Source organism: Myotis daubentonii, chromosome 8 (assembly GCF_963259705.1).
Source record: "Myotis daubentonii chromosome 8, mMyoDau2.1, whole genome shotgun sequence".
NCBI lineage: Eukaryota > Metazoa > Chordata > Mammalia > Chiroptera > Vespertilionidae > Myotis > Myotis daubentonii.
The window spans coordinates 12,859,196-12,881,246 of NC_081847.1; the positions used below are offsets into that span (position 1 = coordinate 12,859,196).

Sequence of the window (22,051 nt, forward strand, 5' to 3'; positions counted from 1 at the left end):
ATTACTGTTGGTGGTGACTGACAGGCATTAAATAACATTTGAAGGATGTAATGAAAAAAATTAATTGCATTTTTAATTCTTTCGATCCATTTAAATGCCTCAAGGAGGAAGTCAGTTTAATGCTAGCTTGTCTTTAACAAAGAGAAAGCAGGTGTCAGGCTCAGAGCCTTTGGCAGAATCTTAGCTAGGCTTTCAGTTACCTTCTTTTTAGTATAGGTTTTCCATCTACAGCAATGATAGGAGATTCCTTTAAAAATAAATTTAAGGTGTTTTTTTTAAAAAAATGGTTGACTCAAAAGCAAAATATATGGCAAAAATCTTAAGGATGGTATAAGAGCAGTGGTTATTTGGGATGTCCTGTGCCCACGATGTTGAATCCACTGCTGGGTTGGCCCCACACAGTGGCTCAGCTGCAGGGGAAGAGACTGAACAAGTTTCTCCATCTCAGGCCTGGGGCCATATCAGAGGCCCAGGTGCTGGGTTCGGTTTTAGCTGTAGCACAGGAAATGGCTCCCACCATCCTGGCTGCCAGGAGCAGCAGCTCCTAGAGGTGAACACCCAGCCTGGGAGAGCAAAGGAAGCCACACACTCGCTGCTGCATCCAAAGTGGAGAGGAGACTTCAAGCAGATTGCTTAATTTGTATATGTAAATGACAAGCATATTTAAACATCATCAGGCCCACCAGATGTCCATTAGCTCGGCTGCCAGCTCCGAGCACCCATCTGTGGCACCCACATGCCTGTACCAGTGTCAGAGGGATGAGAGCTGCAGCAAATTGAACCCTGATCTCCATTCACCCTTTCTCCCTTGATAATGGAAGCCTTGATTTTCAGACATAGCCATCCAGAATAAAAATGGCCTTTTCCAGCCTCTCCTGCAGCCAGGCATGGCCATATAACTGTCTGGTCCCTGGGATACAAAAGTGCTTTGTGTGGCTTCTAAGATGTCCTTCCCACCCTGCTCCTCCTCCCTGGCTGGAGGGGCCGTGGTGCTGGTTGGAATGGGGCAGCCACATGAAACTCAGGTGGAAGCCAAATGAACAGAGGGTGGGACAGTAGCTAGAAGGGTTGGGTCCCGGATGCTATTATCTTTCTTAAATCACATTTTTCCCACTTGCTCTTTTAAAAAAAGCTTTTAATTTACCAAAGAAGTATAATGAACTTCCATGTGCATTGAACTCAGCTTTAACGGTTCAACAGTTTCCAAGTTGTGGCCAACCTGGTTTCCTCCCTATCTGACCATCCACATCCCCAACCCTGAATTCCTTTGAAGCAAATTCCAGACATCTATTTCACTTGTGACTATTCCAGTATGTGTATCTAAAAGATAAGGACTTTTAAAATGCAGTACCATTATATCTAAAATTTTATAGCAATTCCTTTATAGTGATGAATATCCAGTCACTGTCCCCATGTCTAGTATCTTATAAATCCATACTTTAAAAACAGTTTGGCCTGGCCGGCGTGGCTTAGTGGTTGAGCATCTACTGTGAACCAGGAGGTTACCATTCCATTCCTAGTCGTCAGGGCATTTGACCAGGTTGCGGGCTCGGTCCCCAGTGTGGGGCATGCAGGAGGCAGCTGATCAATGATTCTCTCTCATCGATGTTTCCTATCTGTCTCCCTCTCCCTTCCTCTCTAAAATTAATAAAAATATATTAAAAAATAAAAATAAAAAAATTTGTATCAGGGTCCAAATAAGGTCTCTACATTGCAATTGGTGGATAGCTCTTGATTTCAGATTGGAAGTGAGAGGGAGAGATAGAAACATCAATGATGAGAATCATTGATTGGCTGCCTCCTGCACGCCCCGCACCGGGGGTCGAGCCCACAAGCTGGGCATGTGCCCTTGACCAGAATCGAACCTGGGACCCTTTAGTCCGCAGCTCTCTCCACTGAGCCAAACCAGTTAGGGCTGGTGGATAGCTCTTTAAATTACACTACTCTAAAATGTCCCTATAGAGCAGGGGTTCTCAAACTGGGTTGCGACCCCTTTGGGGGTCGAACGACCCTTTCACAGGAGTTGCCTAAGACCATCGGAAAACATATATAATTACATATTGTTTTTGTGATTAATCACTATGCTTTATGTTCAATTTGTAACAATGAAAATACATCCTGCATATCAGATATTTACATTACGATTCATAACAGTAGCAAAATTACAGTTATGAAGTAGCAATGAAAATAATTTTATGGTTGGGGGTCACCACAACATGAGGAACTGTATTAAAGGATCGCGGCATTAGGAAGGTTGAGAACCACTGCTATAGAGTATAGGGGCCCCATTTTTCTCAAAATGTATTTGTTGAAGAAACCAGAGTCCTTTAGAGTTTGCCAGAGTCTACATTTTGCTTATTGCAGCCCCTGCTGTTCCTGTGTTCTCTCAATTTCCTGAAAATTGGTAGTTGGCTCTTGTTTTTTTCCAATTCCTTACTGATTACAACAGTAGAAAAATAAACATTTCTTATGAGTCAGGGCTGATGCTTCATAAATAAGGGGTGAGAGGAAACAATTTAAGGCCTGGGTGGGACTTATTGCATAAATAAGGTCTGGGCCCCGGACAGGCTGGGGGGTGGGTCCAGGTTCTCAGATGGGCAGGTCTTCACTGGCAACACATTTAGGTGCCATGTGAGGAGACAGAGGAGGTTGAAGGTGACAGAGGCCTCAAGGCAGTCTTGGGACTCCTTCTTTGGGGCCTTCTAGAGACAAAGTCAGTGGCAGAGATCGTCCCAGGGGTTGGGGCCTGCTATAGGCTGAGCCGAGAAACCTGGAGCTCAGAGTGGCTGTGGCATAGCCTGCGAAGAGGTTGGTCCAGGACACCCCCAGGGACAAGTCAGCCTTAGTTCCCAAGGACCTTCCACAGCAAGTCTAGCCCCCAGGCCACGGGTGCTCCCACATCTGCAGCTGCCTCAGGTCCTTGGTTCTGGGAAAGAGGCGAGAGCTGCAGCTCCAGTCATTCAGCAAGAGCACATCTTCCCAGGTTTCACTGAAGGCTTCCAGCTCCAGGAGATTGGAACCCCTCCTGGTTATGGTGAGCTGGGAAGTAGGGACAGGGCCTGCTCTGGCCAAGCCCAGCACCAGGACCCAACCTGGTAGCCATAGCTAAATCTCAAGTGCTTCCCCAGCCACATGGCTCTGCTTTTAGCAAGGCTCATTGGACAGTCCCAACTGGTGTAAGTGAAAAAGTAAATGGCCTGGCCAGTGTAGGTCAGTGGTTGAGCATCAACCCATGAACCAAGAGGTTGCTGGTTTGATTCCTGTCAGGGCACATGCCTGGGTTGTGGACTCCATCCCCAGTAGGGGGTGTGCAGAAGGCACCCAATCCATGATTCTCTCTCATCAATGTTTTTATCTTTCTATCCTTCTCCCTCCCTCTCTCTCTAAAAGAAATAAAACTTTTTTTTTTTTTAAGAAAAAGCAAGTGGAAATTGGCATCTCTAGTTTAACTGAGAAGTCATGAATGGGTGGGGCCAGGTGAGCCCGGACCTGTGCCAAGAATGGAAGAGAAACTAAAATTTAATCACAGGGGATAGCCTGGTTTCTGAGAAGACCCTGTTTCTGGAGAATCTCCAGTTTAGGACTTTCTGTGGCCTTCAGCTAGCTGACTTTAGAAAGCCCCTGATTGAGGCTGAGGCAGTGGAGGGACAAGAAAAAGGAGGACTCTCAGTGGAGCAGAAACTGGGGTACCTGGGTGAGGCTGCCTGCGCAGCAGAGAACTGTTTTTGTAATTTTCTTTTCAGATCACCCAATTGTTCATGTGTAGAAAGCAACTGATACTTGTGTGTTGATTTTTAACCCTGCAACTTGGCTGAATTCATTTATTCTAACAGGTCTCTCTTTTTTTTTAGAATCATTACGGTTTTCTACATATACAATCATTTCATCTGAGAATAGATATAATTTTACTTCTTTCCAATTTGGATGGTTTTTATTTCTCTTTCTTGCCTAATTGCTCTGGCTAGGAGTGGCGAGAGTGGGCATCTCACCTTGTTCCTGATCTTAAAAGAAAAGCCTTCAGTCTTTCATCATTGAGTATGATGTTAGCTGTGACACATACATTTTCACATATAGCCTTTATTATGTTGAGGTAATTTCCTTCTATTCTAGTTGAGTATTTTTATCATGAAAGTGTATTAAATCTTGTCAGATGTTTTTCTGCATCACTTGAGATGATCATGGGTTTTTTTGTCCTTTATTCTATTAATGTGGTATATCACATGGTAGTTGACTTTGAGGCATGCTCAGATTTGGGTTTGAACTTTTTGGTAAGAATACTTAATAAAATGCTGTTCATTTCATCAGGAGGCACATGTTGCCCCATTCTCTCCCTTTGGGATATTAACAGCTTAGATCCATGTTTTTTTTTTTTTTTTAGATCCATGATTTTATTGGAAGTTGCAAAATGGAGATATTCCAATTCTGGTGGTCCTTCTTTGGCAACTAGGGTACTATAAAAAGAAACTTCCCTGTGTTGATGTGAATCTACACATGTGATAAAATTGCATAGAAATAAACACACATACACACAGGAGTACATGTAAAACTGGTGTAGTTTGAATAAGGCGTATGGATTGTACCAATGGCAAGTTCCTGATTGTGATATTGTACTGGGGGAAACTGAGTGCAGGGTTCATGGGACCTTTCTGTACTATTTTTTAAAGTTTATTTGAGAGAAAGAGAGAGAGAGAGAAACATCGATGTGAGAGAGAAACATGGATCAGTTGCCTCCCGCCTGGGAACCAAACCCGCAACCTGAGTATGTGCCCTGACTGGGAATGAAACCCAGGACCCTTTGGTGCATAGGATGACACTCCAACCACCTGAGCCACACAGGCCAAAGGCTTCCTGTACTATTTTTTTTTTTTTGCAAATTCCTAAAAAGCTGTTTTTGTTTTTTTTTTAAGTTAAAGAAACTTCCCTCATTTACTATTTGACTACCAGTGGTATAAGAAAGGTAGGACAAATGCTTAATTCTTTCCTTTTAGTTTTACTTACAATAAGGAGTTGATGCCTTTGAATCCCCTAAGAGTGACTAATTTTTAATTATTATGAACTCGTTGATTTCAGTATATTTTTTGTTTCAGTGCATTATTATTGTTACTGATACTCAAATTCCCATCCCCCCCTTTTTTTGTTAATTCTTACCCGAGGACATTTTTCCATTGATTTTTAGAAAGAATGGAAGGCAGGGGAGAGGCACAGCGAGAGGAACATCAATGTGAGAGACACATTCTGGTCATGAGCCCTTGACCAGAATCAAACCGTGACTCTTTAGTCCACTGAGCCAAACTGGCTATGGCTCAAATTCCCATCTTTAGCCAGTAGGAACCTCCTCAGGTTGGCTCCTGAATCTTGACATGACCCTGAAATCTCTGCTTCCTGTCTGGTATGAGAGGGTGCTTCAGCTTCATCCTGTACATGTCCTGCCCAAGTCCTGGAATCAGATGTTTCTCCAAAGAGCCCTGAGTCCCTTCACTGTGAAATGACATTTGGAGACCATATTCTGAGCACTCAGGGGGCTGAATGCCACTGGGATGGTCACTGTTTCTAGGTGTTTTCCATGGGTAGAGGTAGGAATAGGTTGACAATTTAAAAACAACAACATACAAGACCATATTTATGCTTTAAATTAGAATTCAGGACCACAGAGTTTTCACTTAACCTCATTTGTCTTTTTCTCCCCGTGCTGAGAATCCTGGTTCTCAGACTCCAGGGAAGTGACTACTAATTTTGATTTTGTCACCCAGGACTAAAGCTAATCCTGATTGATGTGAGGGCGTCATGGGCCTGGGATGGCCCTTGGAGAGTGTCTGTTATTCACCAGAGCTGGGGCAAAGGACTGAAGTCAGAGAGCATGAGGAGCATTTGCAGGTTTGCACATTTTGCACATACGCTGAACTGGTTGCTCGCTGCTCTATTAGGAAATGAAAAATCAGGGATACAGGTGAAGCCAGGGTGGGTGGAATGTGGTTTAAATGCAGTTCCTCACTTTCCCCCCCCACCCCCCACCCCAGAGGGCCCAGGGTCCTGGTGTTGAGTGTGAAGCCTTTCTCCACACTTCTTCTAAGTTGTCCACATCTTTGAGCACCACTGTTCCACAGCGTTGTTCTGCATGGTTTTATATGTACTTCATATCCTGCATTCTTCTGCAGCTTGCTTTGAGCTGCAGATTGAGTCTGAGATTTATCTGTTAATATGTTCATTCTGGTTTTGTACATTTGTCTATCCATTCTTAACTGCTGTACAGTATTCCACTATATTACTGTGTCACTGTTTATCCATTCTTGTAGTGACAATCATCTAGCTTGTGTACAACATCTTGCTATTACAGATATTCTTGTAGGTGTCTCCTAATGCATGAGTGGGTAAGAATTTCTCTAGGCCTGGCCAGTGGGGCTCAGCTGGTTGGAGCATCATCCTGTATATCAAAAAGCTGCAGGTTCAATTCCCAGTCAGGGCACATACCCAGGTTGTGGGTTCAATCCCTGATCGGGGTGCATATGGGAGTCAACCAATTGATGCTTCTCTCTCAAATCAATGTTTCTCTCTGTCTCCCTCTCCCTTCCTCTTCCTCTAAAATCTCTATATATAAAAGCCCAAGTGACCGAACAATTGGTCAACTGGTTGCTATGACGTGCATTGACCACCAGGGGACAGACACTCAACGCACTGGATTGGGCTCTGTCCTGTCTGGATTGGGCCTGCGGGGATGGGGCCAAAACTGGCTATCTGACATTCCCCAAGGGGTCCCAGATTGCGAGAGGGCGCAGGCCAGGCCGAGGGACCCCACCGGTACATGTATCTGTGCACTGGGCCTGTAGTCAAAAATAAAAAAGAAGTGCTGGCTGGTTTGGCTCAGTGGATAGAGTGTTTTCCTACAGACTGAAGTGTCCCGGGTTTGATTCCAGTCAAGGGCATATACCTTGGTTGCAGGCTTGATCCCTGCCCTGGTCAGGGTGCAAATGGGAGGCAACCAATCAATGTGTCTCTCTCACATCGATGCTTCTCTCTCTTTGTCTCCCCCTTCCTTCCACTCTCTCTAAGAATCAAAGGAAAAATATCCTTGGGTGAGAATTAACAACAACGAAAAATAAAGAGAAAAAGAATTTCTCTAGGGCAGGCCAGGCCAGGGGTAGATAAACTTGTTTTGTAAATGACCAGAGAGTGAATATTTTCAGCTTTGGGAGCTAAGAGGCAAAAAAAAAAAAAAAAAAAAAAAAAAAAAAAAAAAATTGGTACTTATTTAATTAGAGAAAACAAGCTTTAAAAAATTCAAAACTTTATTTATGGCCATTGACATTTGAATTTCATATAAATTTCATGTCATGAAATGTTATCCTTTTAAAAAATTTTCAAACCATTTGAAACTGCCGTGTCAAAGCATGGGACACTTACAGGCTTTTGATAGGTGTCCCCACATCGTCCTCCAAAAAGATTGAACCAGCTGGCCCTCCCACCAGCAAGTAGGACTTCACTTTGCCACAGTGTAAACCAACTACATTTTTGTGGCTCCCCGCCCCCCGCCCCCCTTTTCTTTTTGGTAAGCAAAGCCCTATTTTCTTCCCCATTTCCATCAGGGCATCATCTGAAAACTGCCTGTGTGCAGAGGACCAGGTCCCCAGGACCAGGCTGATGCTAAAGTCCCCAGGTCCCCCCATCACTGACCCATCTTCCTCTACACAATCTGAAGCCCCATCAAGAAGAGCAGCAAATCATTTCTCAGGAACCAGGACCTAACAAATGCTTCTCACAGCTTACATGGGGTACGACAAAAGAATAAGCCTGACCTTGCAAGTGATCCTTAAAATAAATAACAAATCCTTCATTTTGACAAAGAAAATTGCTTTTAAAAAAAATAAAAGATTCTGCCCTGGGTGGGTGGCTCAGTTGGTTGGAGTATCATCCTGATACCCGAGGGCTGCGGATTTGATCCCTGGTCAGGGCACATACAAGGAGTCAACTGATGAATACATGAATGGGTGGAACAACAGATCAATCTTTCTCTCAAAATAAAAATAAAAACCCTACATGATTCGGATTCACCTTGAGGACAAATCAAGCTTTGCAGGAGCTGTATTTGGAGAAAACGTTAAAGCCTTTGGTAAGCCAGAAACCTCACAGCTCTCCAGCAAGTAAGGAGACTTCCCTGGCTAGTGTGCCCCCTGTTCCTTAGAGCAGGGCTGGGACTGTAGAAGTGAGCACCAGGAATATGCTAACAGGCTCTTCCATGTGGCTGAAGGCCCACAGGTGACCTGCATATCCCCATTCATCCCCACACCGCACTCAAGCACTCAGCTCTCTCTCTCACCCACTTCAGGCAGGTCCTGCAGAGCAGCCTGGGAAGACACCAACTCCCGTTAAGAAAGGCTAAGTTCTTTTTCCTCCCGTCTGGGATAATGCTGGCTGGGGTGGGAAAGGATGGAAAACAGGATGGGCCAATGGGATGACTGGATCAGAGGAAATTAGAGTCTTCCTTCTTTTGACACATGGCCAGTGAAGTCCCTGAATATCTAACTCCAGCCCTAGCCAGTGTGGCTCTGTTGGTTGGAGTGTTGTCCCGTGCACCAAAGGTCTCGGGTTTAATTCTCTTACTCTCTCCCTCTCGCTTCCCCTTTCTCTGGGATTAAGGAAAAACATATTTGGGTGAGGATTAAAAAACACACAACTCCATTTGTGTGAGAAATGGCAGAAGCTTAAATGGAAGGGGGAGTGACTACTTTTCCCCTTTAGGCCTTTACTCTGATTGTGGTGTTTTCATTGAAAACATATGGCCTCGGGCCTTGGGAACTGGGTTCCTGGTTGAACATCTTAATGATCCTGGCTGCTGTATCAGGAACATTTCAGATTTGATTTCCTACTTACCAACCAGCAGGAGAAACAGATGCCTGCATTCTAGAGGGAATAGGGGGAGGATCTCTTTTTTTCATTTAAAGCTCTAGTCAAAGGCAGAGCATTGCTGCTGAGAGATTCCTTCTCACACTTAAATCAGGGACCAGTTCTAAGAACAGATCCACCCCAAGCCAGGCCTGCAACTTGATGGCCATGACTTGGCTGAGGAAAAGCTGGCCACCACCCTGCCCACCCGACTCTCCTGCCCGAGCAGAAGTGGGATCCTGTCCGTGCTACCCCACTGAGGACTTTGCCAAATGTGTGGGCACCTGTGGGAATGTGGAACTGAGACCTTAGAGGCCAAGTCTTGCTGATGGCATCTGTGATGTGGGTTTTAAGGAGAGAAGGATTCCCATTCACCAATCTTTCTGTATTCCACTCACACAAAGGAATCTGCAGGCAAATCCCAGCCTGACTGGGCTGACGTGGGGGAGTCGGGCTGCCAACATTCTGGGCCAGGCCTTGCCCCTTGTCCTCACAACAACCAGGGCTTGGTCAACACTCCCACTGTGAAAAGAGGTGGCTGGCCTGAGGGTGGGCGGTCTCAGTTTTGCCTCTAGGCCGAGGGTCCGAGCATCAGACTATGGAACTGAGCCACTTTCTGCCTGGCCCAGGCCAGCCCAAGCTTGATCTCTGGAGACCTAGGAAAAGCCAGCTCCTTTCCCCAGCTCCACAGGGCAGGCATGTTTTCTGAATTTTCTGGCTAAACGGCCAGCTTCTCCGAAGGCACTGATTTCGCAGCCTTCACCTCACTCTAAAGTTTACCTTCTCTCCGTGCTATATATAGCTCTCCTTTCCATGGCCTAGACCTAAGAGAAAATAAATATGCACGAAGTCAAAGTTACGCTGGATTTTTTAAATCTAGGCATTTATTACACCAAATAATATAATTATTAAATATGCTAAAGGTAGACAGAAGCAATTTTTTATTCTCAGGCAAGGACATGTGGAAAAACCACCAGAAAAATGCCTCTTTGTGGGCGTTTGCCTGTTCCAAAGGTGACTAGCCAGCCAGCCAGACTGCTGAGGAACAGAGGCGGCCCACAGGAGATCCAGACCAGTGCTGGGACCTGGCAGGAAAGGTGCCCCATACCCCATAGCCAAGCCTTGGGGACCTTCCACCAACTCCCCCACGTACTTCTCTATCGTAGTGTCATTTTCAGGTCTCAGCTAAAAGTGGGAGGCCAGGCAGGACCCGGTGGCAAGAAGCAGTCTGAATGGAAAAGAACCTGTTTTCATTGCTTACTCTATGAACTAAAAAAATTTTTTTCCTGGCAAGATACTGAGTTTGCAATGCGACTTCCACCTCTGAGATCGGACCCTGAGTTTTAGGGCAGAAAGTAAATTACTTGGGAGTTGGGGGATGAGAGAACAATATGATCCCTGCCTTTCCCCCCACCTCATGTGGGCTAAGGTCTCTCTCCCTCTTTGACCTCTTCTCTTACTTTTCCACTAAAAGGAAATAAGAAAATTATGCACATATTACTCCTCCAGTGGGAGTATCAGGTGGAGTTAAAGAATCCTGTTTGGCTCAAATTATTGGGTTAAGGGGGGAAATTACAAAAACAAAAATGCTCATATTTTAGCTCTGTAAAGTACAAATTTACTTTTCATGCATAAAAAGGACACCTCGTGCTTCCTGCCTGACTGGCCTTACAACTTACACTTCTGGGGAAAGGGAAGGCGTCAGGGAAGGGGCCTGGCCTGTGGGCTGGACATGAGTCCTGAAGGGCCCCAAGGTCAGGCCTTCCTGACGCCCAGGGCCATGCTGCCTGAGGCAGAAGAGATGGACACATGTGTGCTGCCAGCCAGGGCCCATGCTGGCCTACTGGGTCCCCACAGAGAACCAAGCACATGCACATGATGAGTTAAATCACCCAGAGAGTGCTAAGTCCCAGCTCCAGCTGGGACCCTGAGCCACACGTGGAAATGCCAAAACAGCCCATAGATGGGCAACGGCAAGCAGGTATGAGGCTTGTTAAATTAGGGCAGGTGAGGAGTGGATGTGAGAGTCACTAACTCCATATCATCTGGACACGATTGGCAGCTCCTTGCCCTCAGAGGCCCGGGGCCAGGCCCATGAAGTCAGGGCGGGGTATGTGTACGGGAGAGAGTGTAACACTCTGTGACAGGCGGGAGGAACAGGTCCTGGGGTCCCAGTGGCTGCTTGGGGATTTTAGGTGGGGATCGGATGCATGTGAATGCAGGCCACTGGGGAGGGGGTGGCAGGCTCTGGCCCGTCTCCATGATTGGGCGAACAGGGACCCTGGCATGGAGGACAAGTGGGACCCCAAACAGTAGAGACTTGGGAAGAGGAAATGCTGATTAGCTGTGAAGGTGGCAGTAAGTAAATGGTGGGCAGACCCCATGGAGCCCAAGAAAAGGGGCCTCTGGTCACACCCCTTTTTCAAGTGCATGAATTTAAACTAAATTCAGAAGTTGCTGGCCTTCCTAAGCACTGTACTGCTAGATTTGTCCTCTAGAGGGCGCCCTGACACCACAAAATAGGCCCACTCACCCCAAAACCAACGATGCAGCTTCCAAAGGGGCTCCAAAGAAAGGCCTGTGCCTACGTGCTGGTTACCAGTGTAAACATTCACAGTATTCCCAGAGAAGGCAGTGGCTGCCTGTCACCCAGGGAGACAGCCTTCGAGGTGCCAGTCAGAGGTAAAGAAGAAAAAGGTCACTGTTTTTCTTTCTCAGGGTGTGCAAGCAACATCACAAAGGGGAGTGTGAGGTTTTCAAGGTTTCTGGGCCTGCCACGTAGGCCAGAACTGCTGATGCTGAGGCCCAAGGCACCTTGATGATGATAAGGAAACTGGCAGCTGGCTCCTCGCTCTGCCCGCCCCTAGGGTCATGATGATGGCGTTAGCTGGGAATGACAGAAACCGCAGACCAGCGTTCCCCCGAGGACACCCAGTCACAGCAGCTTTCACAATAGGATTTCTCCTCGCAGGCACCTGGGATGGACAGATGACTGTTTGCCTTGGCTGCAGAAGCAAAAGGAAACATTTACCTGCACAGGTTTCCATCTAATCTGCAGGCTGGAAGTGACGCTGTGAGCAGAGGTCTGGCTGGGTGAGGAGTGGGAGATGACATGTTTCAGAAGAAGCCAGCTGGCCTGGATGGTCCGGGTAAAGAAGGCGGCATCTTGGCTCCACCCGGCTTTCATCTTCCTGAAGAGGCTGCCAAACGCACGCACCTCAGGGCCCCTGCTGGGTGTCCATCCCAGGCGTGGGGAGGCCCTGCTCGGTCACAGCAGCTCCTGCTCCTCGTCCTCAGAGCCAGAGGGGCCCTGGCGCACCTCCTCGTACCACTTGTTGGTGAGGGTTTTCATCTGGATGCGCCCGTGGTGGAGGTCCTGAGGCAGAATACAACAACCCAGAGGGTCAGGGTCAAGGAAAGGAGAGGAGCTGCTTTGTGTCTCGCACGTGCGCACGCGCGCGCGTGTGTGTTTGTGTGTGTGTGTGTGTGTGTGTGTGTGTGTGTGTGTGTGTGGTGGGGAGGAGGGGATAGGAGGCAGGGTACAGAGCCACAAATAATCTTAAAGTGTTAAGTAACTGAGCTAAGGTTCTTCTTTGTGGCCGTGGAGATAACAGGAGGTGTCACTCAAAAACAGGAGGAGGAGGCAGGATGGCATGATGTTAAAAAACAGTGGCTCTGGAATCAGACACACTCGGGCTCTACTCCCAGCTTGGCCTTGCACTGGCTGTGTGACCTCAGGGGGCTACCTCACCTCTCTGGGCCTCAGCTGTCAAGTGGGATAACAGCTGCATCTGCTGCATGGGTTGTTGGGAGAATGAACCGAAGCAATCATGAACACCATCTGCTGTGGTGCCTGGCTGGTAGTAAGAGCTTAAATACAGCATCGTGACTGTCAGAGGAGGGAATAGGGCTCAGAGACAAAGGGGGACTACAGCCAGGAGAACCCCATCCCAAAGGCCTGCATGGGGCTGGATGACCTGTTCAGCAAAGTAGATCCAAGCTGGTCCCCATTCAACTGCCTGTCACCCAGAGGTTGGCAGTGCTGGAAGGACGGAATAAGAGCCTGAGCCTTGGGACACTGCCTGCGGTCCTGGCATGTCTGAAATTCCTCAGCTCAGATTCAGTAGCTGATCAATGTCCCGAGTCTTATCATCCAGGAAAAGCAAACTGTGTTAGCGAGTCTATTATTAAACTAGCACTAAATCCGGTAGCAAAGGAAAAACAGCAGATGGGATCCTGGGAAGGAGAGCCAAGTGGGAGGAGGCGGCCTGGCTGCCTCTCCCAACACAGCACGTGGGCCTTCTCTGTCCCCCCCTCTTGGCAAGAGACCCCTGGCCATGTGGCCCTGGCCTGTGTCCCACCTCCTGGGTCAGCCGCCGTGTGAAGAAGGGGTTCAGGTACTTGACATCCAACCACAGGAAGCCTTTGAGGTCCTGCCGCCTGACGTAGTGGGCTTCATACTCCTCCTCGGTGAGCTCCGACAAGTGCTCCGACTCCACTGTGTTGCCCTGAGGAGGAAGGCAGGCAGCTGAGGGTCGGCAGATGGGCTGACATCTTCCTGGAAGCCCCCACACCACCCAGCCTACCGAGCACCCCTTCCCCCTGGCCACCAGTGTCCCCAACCCTAACTGCACTTTCTAAGCAATGCAGTGTGTCTGTGGGTAGCAAAGGGCTTCCTGGGAGCCTGTAGGGAGGTAGGGAGGTTTGTAAAAACATGATGGATACCCAGGAATAAATCAGAATTGTGAATAAATCAGAAGTTCTGGGCTGGGGCTGGTCCTGGTTTGTAAGCTTCTGGATTTTAATGTGCAGATCAGTGCCAGGGAGTGGAGGGTGAGGGTAGTGGGAGGACAGGAGACACAGACACAATCCCAGCGGGAACCAGAGAGGAATTAAGAGAATGACTGCACAGGGCGCAGAGCAGGTCTGGAAGGCAAGTAGGTCTCAGGTTCACTGATCTACTCAGCCCTGCTCCAGGCCTCTGCAGAGCCGACCATACAGGTTGTGAACAGTGTTTGCTGTTTTGCTAGAGGAGCTGCTCTCCAGCCACAGTCAGCTAACTGGGCCTCCACTGGGGCAGCTGGTGCAGGTTTGAAGGGCTTGTGAATCCATAAAATGCTGGGCCCACTTGCAGAGCTGATTTAGGAGGTCTGGGATGGGACCCAAGAATCTGTATTCCTAACAAGTCCCCAGTGATGCTGCCGGTCCAGCCCCACCTTGGGAACCACTGGTGGAGACTGGCGGTTAAGAGTGCAGGCTCTGCAGTCTCTGTGACCTTGGCTGTGTGATTTGGCCTCTGTGCCTCAGTGCTCTCATCTGCAAAATGGGCATGATGAAAGCCTCTGCTTCCTGCTGGTTATGGGTGACCTGAGACAGTTAAGGAGCCTCAAGCACAGCGCCAGTGCCACAGGACAATCCTTGAACAGCATGTGCTTCCTCTGAGCAAACATCCATCTTCTTCTAGAGCCCAGGGTGGTAAATTCACCAAGTGTGGCTGCAGGATCAGCACCTGGCAACCTGTTCGAAATGCAAATTCTTTCTAGCCCCACCCAGACCTGTAGGACCCTGGAGCCCTTCACCAATTCTGACCCCACTGAAAAGTCTCAGAACCTACACTAAAACTTTTATTAAAAACAAAGCTTGGCCCTGGCTGGATGCTCGGTTGGAGTGTCATCCCACATACCAATAAAAGGTTGCGGGTTTGATCCCAGGTTAGGTCAAGTATGGGAGGCAACTGATTGATGTTTCTCACATCAATGCCTCCCCCGCCCCCCCCCCCCCCCCCCGCCTTCCTCCCTCTCTAAAATCAATAAACATATCCTGGGGTGAGGATTAAAAAACAACAACAAAGTTGGTGAGTGGGGGTGGGGGAGAAAGACCGCTGAGAGGAGGAAGGTTGAGCAGCCCAGACCTAGACTTTCAGAAGGAGAAGTGGGCACAGCCCCTTCCCTATCTCCTGGTTGAGGATCTCTGTGCCATCCAAGACTAATTCAAGTGACCGATGGCCTCGAATAAGGCAACTAGAAAAAGATGCATTTCTGGAAATTTGTGTGGGGGAATGGTGGGTGCACAGAGGTGGGAGGAGAAACTAGGGCGCCCTCTGCTCCTGTCAGAGTCTGGCTCAGGACATGGGCCTGAGGGGGACACAGGGCAGGAAAGGCATGACCACAGCTGACCTGGGAGTGGCGGCCCACAGGCAGGAGCACTGCCGGGCAGGAGGGTGGCTTGGAGGAACAGAGGTGGGCAGTGGTATGGGGGCCTCAGGTTCCCTGCAGCTGGGCCCTGGGTGCCTCAGCCCCAATCAGGCCCTTGTCTGGCCTTGGTGGAGGACACCTCTCTCATGGCCCTCAAAGCCGCTGTAAGCACCTTCCTCCACTCCAGCCCCAATAGGAGGCATTCAGCAGACATTGGGGAATGATAGGATTTTGAAACCTTCCAGTCCTAGGCCCTGATGGGGTGGGCGGTTCCTGGCAGGGGAGGAGTGTTGCTGGGAGAGTCTGATACAGGTCCACGCTCCCCACCCCTGACCTCCATGGCTGCACCAGGCCACGAGGCTGGCAGATGAGCCACCACAAAGAGCCAAGCTTCAGAACCTTAGTTCACCCCCTAGTCAGGTTGGGCAACTGCATGTACATGGGTGTGTGTGTGTAGGTGCTGAGCATCCTCAAATTGTTCTCATCTCCCCATTTCCTGCCGTCAGTGGGGACTAACCCTCTGCCCTGCTTCGGCCCACCAAGCACTAACCATCTTCTCCGTCTTGCTGAGGTTGACATCCTTCTTGTTCCGGCGACGCGCCTTGGCGTCCTCGATGTCCATGAGGCGGATGAGGGGCATGGTGCTGCCGCCCAGCAGCAGGATGGTGAAGAGCACGATGATGATGGTGGTGGTGCCGATGAGCTGCCGCTTCTCCATGGGCTCCAGGTCCAGGTGCAGGCTCAGGGCATAGGGGATGGCACCCCGCAAGCCTAGGGGGACAGTGAAGGGAGTTAGAGGACCATTGTAAGGAGGAGGAGAGGCAGCGGCATCCTGACCCAGTTCTCAGGGGACCTGGGACAGCCCAGCGTCATGGGCAGTCAAACATCTAACAGATGCCCTGGAGAGCACAAACTCATCCTGTGAGGCTCTGGGGTGTGAGAAAGGCAGGCCACAGAGAAGGGGGGCCCAGGTGGAGGCTCACCTCCGTTCCCACTTCACAGGGGGCTTGAGCAGATCAAATGAGGTGCCCTGTCCAGGCTATGAAGCCTGTGTGTGTGTGTGTGTGTGTGTGTGTGTGTGTTTATCAAGCCCAACACGCACATTTTAGAAATACAACAGCTAGTGCAGACTGAGCCCTCCCTGTGTGTGAGCCAGGCCTGTGCTAAGCGCTCTGCCTGCATGACCTCACCTGCTGTTCCCCGGAAACCCCGTAAAGCAGGTCCTATTATTCTACAGACGAGGAACCGAGACTGAGGGAACAGTGTCCTCCCAGGGCCACACAGCTTGACGGGCAACAGCACAGAATGCAATTTGTCCGGTGCCTCCCAAGCAGGTCCTGGCAGCACTGGCAGCCTAAGAACCTGTATTATTTCTGGCTTGTGAACACACCTGTTTTCAAAGGGCTCTAGCCCGTGTGCCCTCTGCATGGTGTGTGCCTTTGTAAGAGGTATCTTCCCTCCACTGTTCATGCAGGATCAGACTTACCACTGAACCACATGATGAACATCATCTTCGGTGTGATTTTATGATCACGGAAGAAATTCAGAAGGTAGGAAAGAGGGAAAATATTCACTGCTCTGCCAAACAGTACAAGCACCTGTTAATGGCAACAAACCAAGTCTTAGATGGGAACTTCTGGTTCTTTAATTTGAAGCTTGCTGAGGCTGACACAGGCCTGTAGCACACCCACTATAAATAGGGCATTCCCCTGGGTTATAAAAGGTGTGAATAACAAGTGCTAGTCAGAAACCCGGCTGAGGTTGCCTGGTTTGTGTGTCTGGGAAAGGATAATGCTTTTTATCTCAGTAGTCAGAAAGAGAGGACATCAGCAATGGCTTTAGTAATGACAGCAGAACAGAACCGAATGCCAAGAAGCCGTGCAGAAGTACCCAGAGATTATTTAACTTAAGGGCAATCTACCTCCTCCAAAGGTGCTCCACCATGGGACAGGGCTGTGCTAATCACTCCCAGTGGGCTAGCTCTGGAGGCACGGACAGGTTTTCCTGCCTCTCCCATGGGGGCCCTACTCCTCAGGGAAAGGAGGCAAGACTGAGAAGGGCAGACCCATATACCTAAACGCTACTCCCTGAGCAAAAGGAACACACAGATAGGTCTTAAAAGGTCACACAACCCAGCAACTTGCCATGGCTTTGGGTTCCTAACCATTTCCAAAGGCATGTTGGTCTTAACAAAATACAGCTTTAGGTTAAGTTTAAACCTTATCTAAGTGGATACTTAGAGCTACTTATTAATTTACCTCCATTTTTTAATCTTGAAAAGGATAATATACACACCCACATTCTGTAGGCTCTAAGTTTACCCTTTTAACCAGCACGGATTGAGTGTGCTTTGGAGTGTGCATGCCTTGGATGGTCAAGTTAATAATGGCTCCCAGTCATCTCACATCTATATGTCACACAATGTGCTAAGCATTTGATGTGCATTATCTTGTTAAATTTAGATCCCTGCAATGGTCTTATAAAGTAGGTACTACTGTCTCCATTTTGGAGACAAGGGAACAGAGACAAAGAGAGGTTAAGTAACTGGCCCACGCTGAACCCGGCAGGAAGTGGTGGAGCCAAGTCTCAAATCTGGTCCAGTCCCCAAAACCCATGCCCCTGACCACTGAGCCAGTGTAAAGTAATCCATTCGAAAAGCATAGGCTGCGCCCAGGAGGGGCAGGGCCAGCCTATGTGCTCAGAGAAAACCAAGTCACCACCCCAGGCATCTTCTCATTCTCCTATTCCTCCCAACCCATGGCTGACACAGTCACCTCCCTTTTCACCCACTGGAATCCAACCTCCCAATCTGACACTTGCACTTCAGGTTTTTACCAAAGGTGGCCCCGTTTACCCAGAGACCACACTAAAGACTATTATACTTTCTGAAAAGACTGGCTTCTGTCCTCCTGTCCTGAAACTGGAGTTTGGAGGACAGATAACAGACAAAAGCCACACACTCTTGCCGACAGAGACAAAAGCACCCTGGTTTCAAGGAGAAACATCTTTTTCCTTAGGGCTCCTTATCTTCTCTGTGTCTCAGTTTCCCCACAGGCCAAACAGGTAGACCTCCTGGTTCGCACATGGTAGATGACTATGCAAAATAAAAAGTTTGACTCTCAATAGCTATGCTTTCTTAAGTGGAGCTGGTAATAATAGTTAACTGAAGATGAATTATGATAATTCAAAAATAATAAGGTATACTTCTTAAGTGCCTTAAAGTAACATAGGATGGATCTAAAGCAGTGATGGCAAACCTTTTGAGCTCGGCGTGTCAGCATTTTGAAAAACCCTAACTTAACTCTGGTGCCATGTCACATATAGAAATTTTTTGATATTTGCAACCATAGTAAAACAAAGACTTATATTTTTGATATTTATTTTATATATTTAAATGCCATTTAACAAAGAAAAATCAACCAAAAAAATGAGTTTGCGTGTCACCTCTGACACGCGTGTCACAGGTTTGCCATCACTGATCTAAAGGGACAACAAAGATCAAATGGGATTGGAGTCTGAATCAGTTGGAGGGCCTCCGGGAGATGAACTCACCCTGAGGGAAGAGACACAAAGAGGAATACAGACAAGCAACCTGGGGACACCAGGCTAAATGCCCGAACTGTTAGAAGCCCCTCATGTCACTTTGGTCAGATGCCTGAGAGAGCTGGACCTTTCTTTTATTTTTTAAATGTTTCTACTAATTTTAGAAAGAGAAAGGAAGGGGGAGATGAGAGAGAAACATCAATGGCTGTTTCCTGCATTTTCCCCACTGGGGATCGAGCCTCCAATAGGGGCATGTGCCCTGACCAGGAATCAAACCAATGACTTCTTGGTGTCTGGGATGATGTTCAACCAACTGAGCCACACTGGCCAGAGCTGGACCTTTCTTTTAAACGCTAAACTTTTATTTTTCCCACAAGGATTTGATTCTCCTATAAATGATTAATCTTCTACTTTCCTTTTTTAGAGATGTATTTTAATGTGTCTCCTACTGCCACTCCCAGTCCAACTATAACAGTTTCCCAAACCTTCTGGATAGTAAGAATCACCTGGGATGAGTACCCTGGATGAATCTTCAGGGGAACTAAGGGCCTAGTAATCTTTACACAGTGTCCAAGGTCAAGCTTATGAATGGACATCTGAAGAGAACTACAGTAAGAAATACATGCATTATAAATTATCCAGAAAGCATAGAAAAGAAAAAAAAAATCATCCTCAGTTCTACAAGCACTGGGAACATTTGGTGAAATTTTCTTTTTCTATGCATAATGTTTTTACATGGTTATGCTCAACTACATATTCAATTTTGAAATCTGCTTTTACCACCAAACATAGAAACACATACAATGTGCTTTTAAAAGAAGACCATGTCATTTAAGGCCATTTAAAATTTAAAAAGAAGCAAAAGTCCTTTTCTGGGGATATTCATTCACTTAATTCCACCCCTTTATTGTATGTTTGTGATTTTGTAACAACAACAACAAAAAAACTTAAATGTAAGAGTGTCTATGTAGCTGTTGACTTTGAACAGTTAACAGTTACATAAATGAATCCAGAACATGTGGTCACTGAGCTATGAATAAGTAATTAAATAAAAAACAAGGAAAATACTTACTATGCACCAGACGACAAAGGAAATTTCAAACTTGTGAGGGAAACTAAAAATGGACAGGCCAAGAAATGCAAACACACATGTTTCTGAAACAAACCAAAGAATGGATTATTTAGCCCAGACTATTTCTTCCAATACAGTACTAAATTGTTAAGCAAGCAAACATTCACAAGTAAGTAACACTTTGCATATTTTCTGAAACATCTGCAACCAATACCTGGTGAAACTAGTACTGTGATTATCTCATTTTTCTCTATCACACAAGCAACATGTGCTTGCTCTTCCGAATCTCCCAATTTAATGAGGCAACTGTCACATTCTCATGTAAATAAGTACTCAGTCCATTGCTGAACACTGTGATTAGCAAGGATCCTGACTGCCGGTAAAGTGACAAAAATTCAGAGCCAGCGCTGCAGACACAACCTGACTAGTGTGAAAGGAACCTTTGTTACCTTCCTGGCCATAGCGGACAAAGCCAAATGACTGACCTCATATGTTTAATCCCACCCCAGGTTTAGAAGACAGCTCACACTCTGCAGCATTTGCAGGAAGGGGTACATTTCCAGCTCTGGGCTCCACCCCACAAGAGTCCGACATTTATGCTCATTGTACAAGCAGTTGCTGTGTATCCCAAAGAAAAGGACCTTGTACATTCCCACCACTAGGCTCCCTGCTTTTTTTTTTTTTTTAATATATATATTTTTATTGATTTCAGAGAGGGAGAGGGAGAGAGATAGAAACATTAATGATGAGAGAGAATCATTGATCAGCTGCCTCCTGCATGCCTCCCACTGGGGATCGAGCCTGCAACCCGGGCATGTGCCCTTGACCGGAATCGAGCCTGGAACCCTTCAGTCCGCAGGCCAATGCTCTATCCACTGAGCCAAACCGGCTAGGGCTAGGCTCCCTGCTTTTATTGTGATGCCCCAGAACAGCCTCATAATCAGGGAGAAAGACTGTATTGTAAATAATTGAGTATCATAATACAGCAAGGCTGTTTTAAAACATTTTGCCTACATTTTTTCCCTTCAAATGTGTATCCTTTTAAAGTAAGTCACAAGCTGGACAGTAGATTCACCCCTCTCCTCCTTGAATATTTTTTTGTGATCTTTCCAAATACTCATTTAGGTTGCCTTGAGGTCTACATTATACTTTTCTCTGGCAGCATAAATTCTACTATACAGGATCGGGCAAAAGTACGTTTACAGTTGTGAGTATATGAAACACAGAATTTAATCTTGTATTATATTTATTAATTGTTGTATTACTTTCCATATGAACAACTGTAAACCTACTTTTGCCCAACTCTGTGTTGGTATGTCATGCCTAATTTAATGAATCCTTTGTCAATGCTTATTGACTGTTTCTATTTCTGATATTACAAACTACAACAAGCATCCCTGTGCACAGGCAAAATTCCTAGTAGAATTGGGGGTCCAAGAGCTCGTGCCTTTTAAATTCAGACATGCTGCAAATGACTCTCCAAAGAGATGGCATCAACACACATGCACATCAATGGCCTGTCCTACATACACCGGTGCCACAAGTGGGTATTATCAAATTTAATATTTTCTAATCTGATGGGTGCAAAACAGAATTTGATGGGTGTTTTGCTTTACACTCCTTTATGGTGAATCAAAGTCTTTAGTCATGACTTTCTGAGAGGGGTGCTATGGAAAAAATACCTGCAGGGCCAGAAGAGACAGACCTGGCTTCAGAGTCACTTCTGAACCATGTGACTGTGGACAAGTCATTTGACACCTGAGCCTCCTTATCCATGGACTGAAGTCTGCACAGCCTGTCCCTGCCTCCTACCTAGCATGTGACAGTGTGGAACTCACACTGCAAAATGAGACAAGCCCCACTGAAATGTCAGGGGGGATGCTGATGGTGACAGCTAGGGCACAGCCACTTGGGCACCAGTGCAAAGAGACAGTGTGAGAGTGGTTCCTTCATGGCCAGGCATAAACTAGGGAGGAGGTGTATGGGGGAACCAGTCATCCTGGGGCACCCCAGCCCAACAATGATACCGCCCCAAGTTAGGTCTTTCAAGATGCTCCTGTGAACAAAGGGTCCTATGGACAAGTTTGGGGAATGCTGGTACTATATTCCTCTCTCAGAAGTTCACAGTGCACGCTGCTGAAAAGTCCTGCAGTTCAGAAACTTGTTAAACTTTATCCCAGGATTTCCCACATTCTTTATTCACTTAACCCTCATCAATATCAGTTCCAAGGAAAACATTTTTGGAAATGTGACTTTAATACATTAAAATGCATGAGGCTCAAATGTTCATAATTAGTAGCTTTCATTATTTTTGGTTTTAAAATTGTAGGCAGCAAATATTCCATTTGTTAAGTATTAGGTTTAC

The 22,051-nt window shown here is 47.1% G+C and overlaps 1 protein-coding gene across 4 annotated transcripts in view; it reads right to left on the bottom strand.

The window, feature by feature from the left end:
* Positions 1-7,265: 7,265 nt before the first annotated feature.
* SLC9A8 (solute carrier family 9 member A8) overlaps positions 7,266-22,051 on the bottom strand; it is a 68,843-nt gene continuing 54,057 nt past the window's right edge. For all 4 annotated transcript variants that reach the window (XM_059705335.1, XM_059705336.1, XM_059705334.1 and 1 more), the window contains 5 exons: positions 19,687-19,769; positions 16,558-16,669; positions 15,622-15,842; positions 13,239-13,385; positions 7,266-12,253 (listed from right to left, as the gene is read on the bottom strand). In XM_059705335.1, coding sequence (XP_059561318.1) covers positions 12,146-12,253; positions 13,239-13,385; positions 15,622-15,842; positions 16,558-16,669; positions 19,687-19,769 — 671 coding nt within the window. In that variant the 3' untranslated portion in view covers positions 7,266-12,145. The remainder of the gene's footprint in view (positions 12,254-13,238; positions 13,386-15,621; positions 15,843-16,557; positions 16,670-19,686; positions 19,770-22,051) is intronic.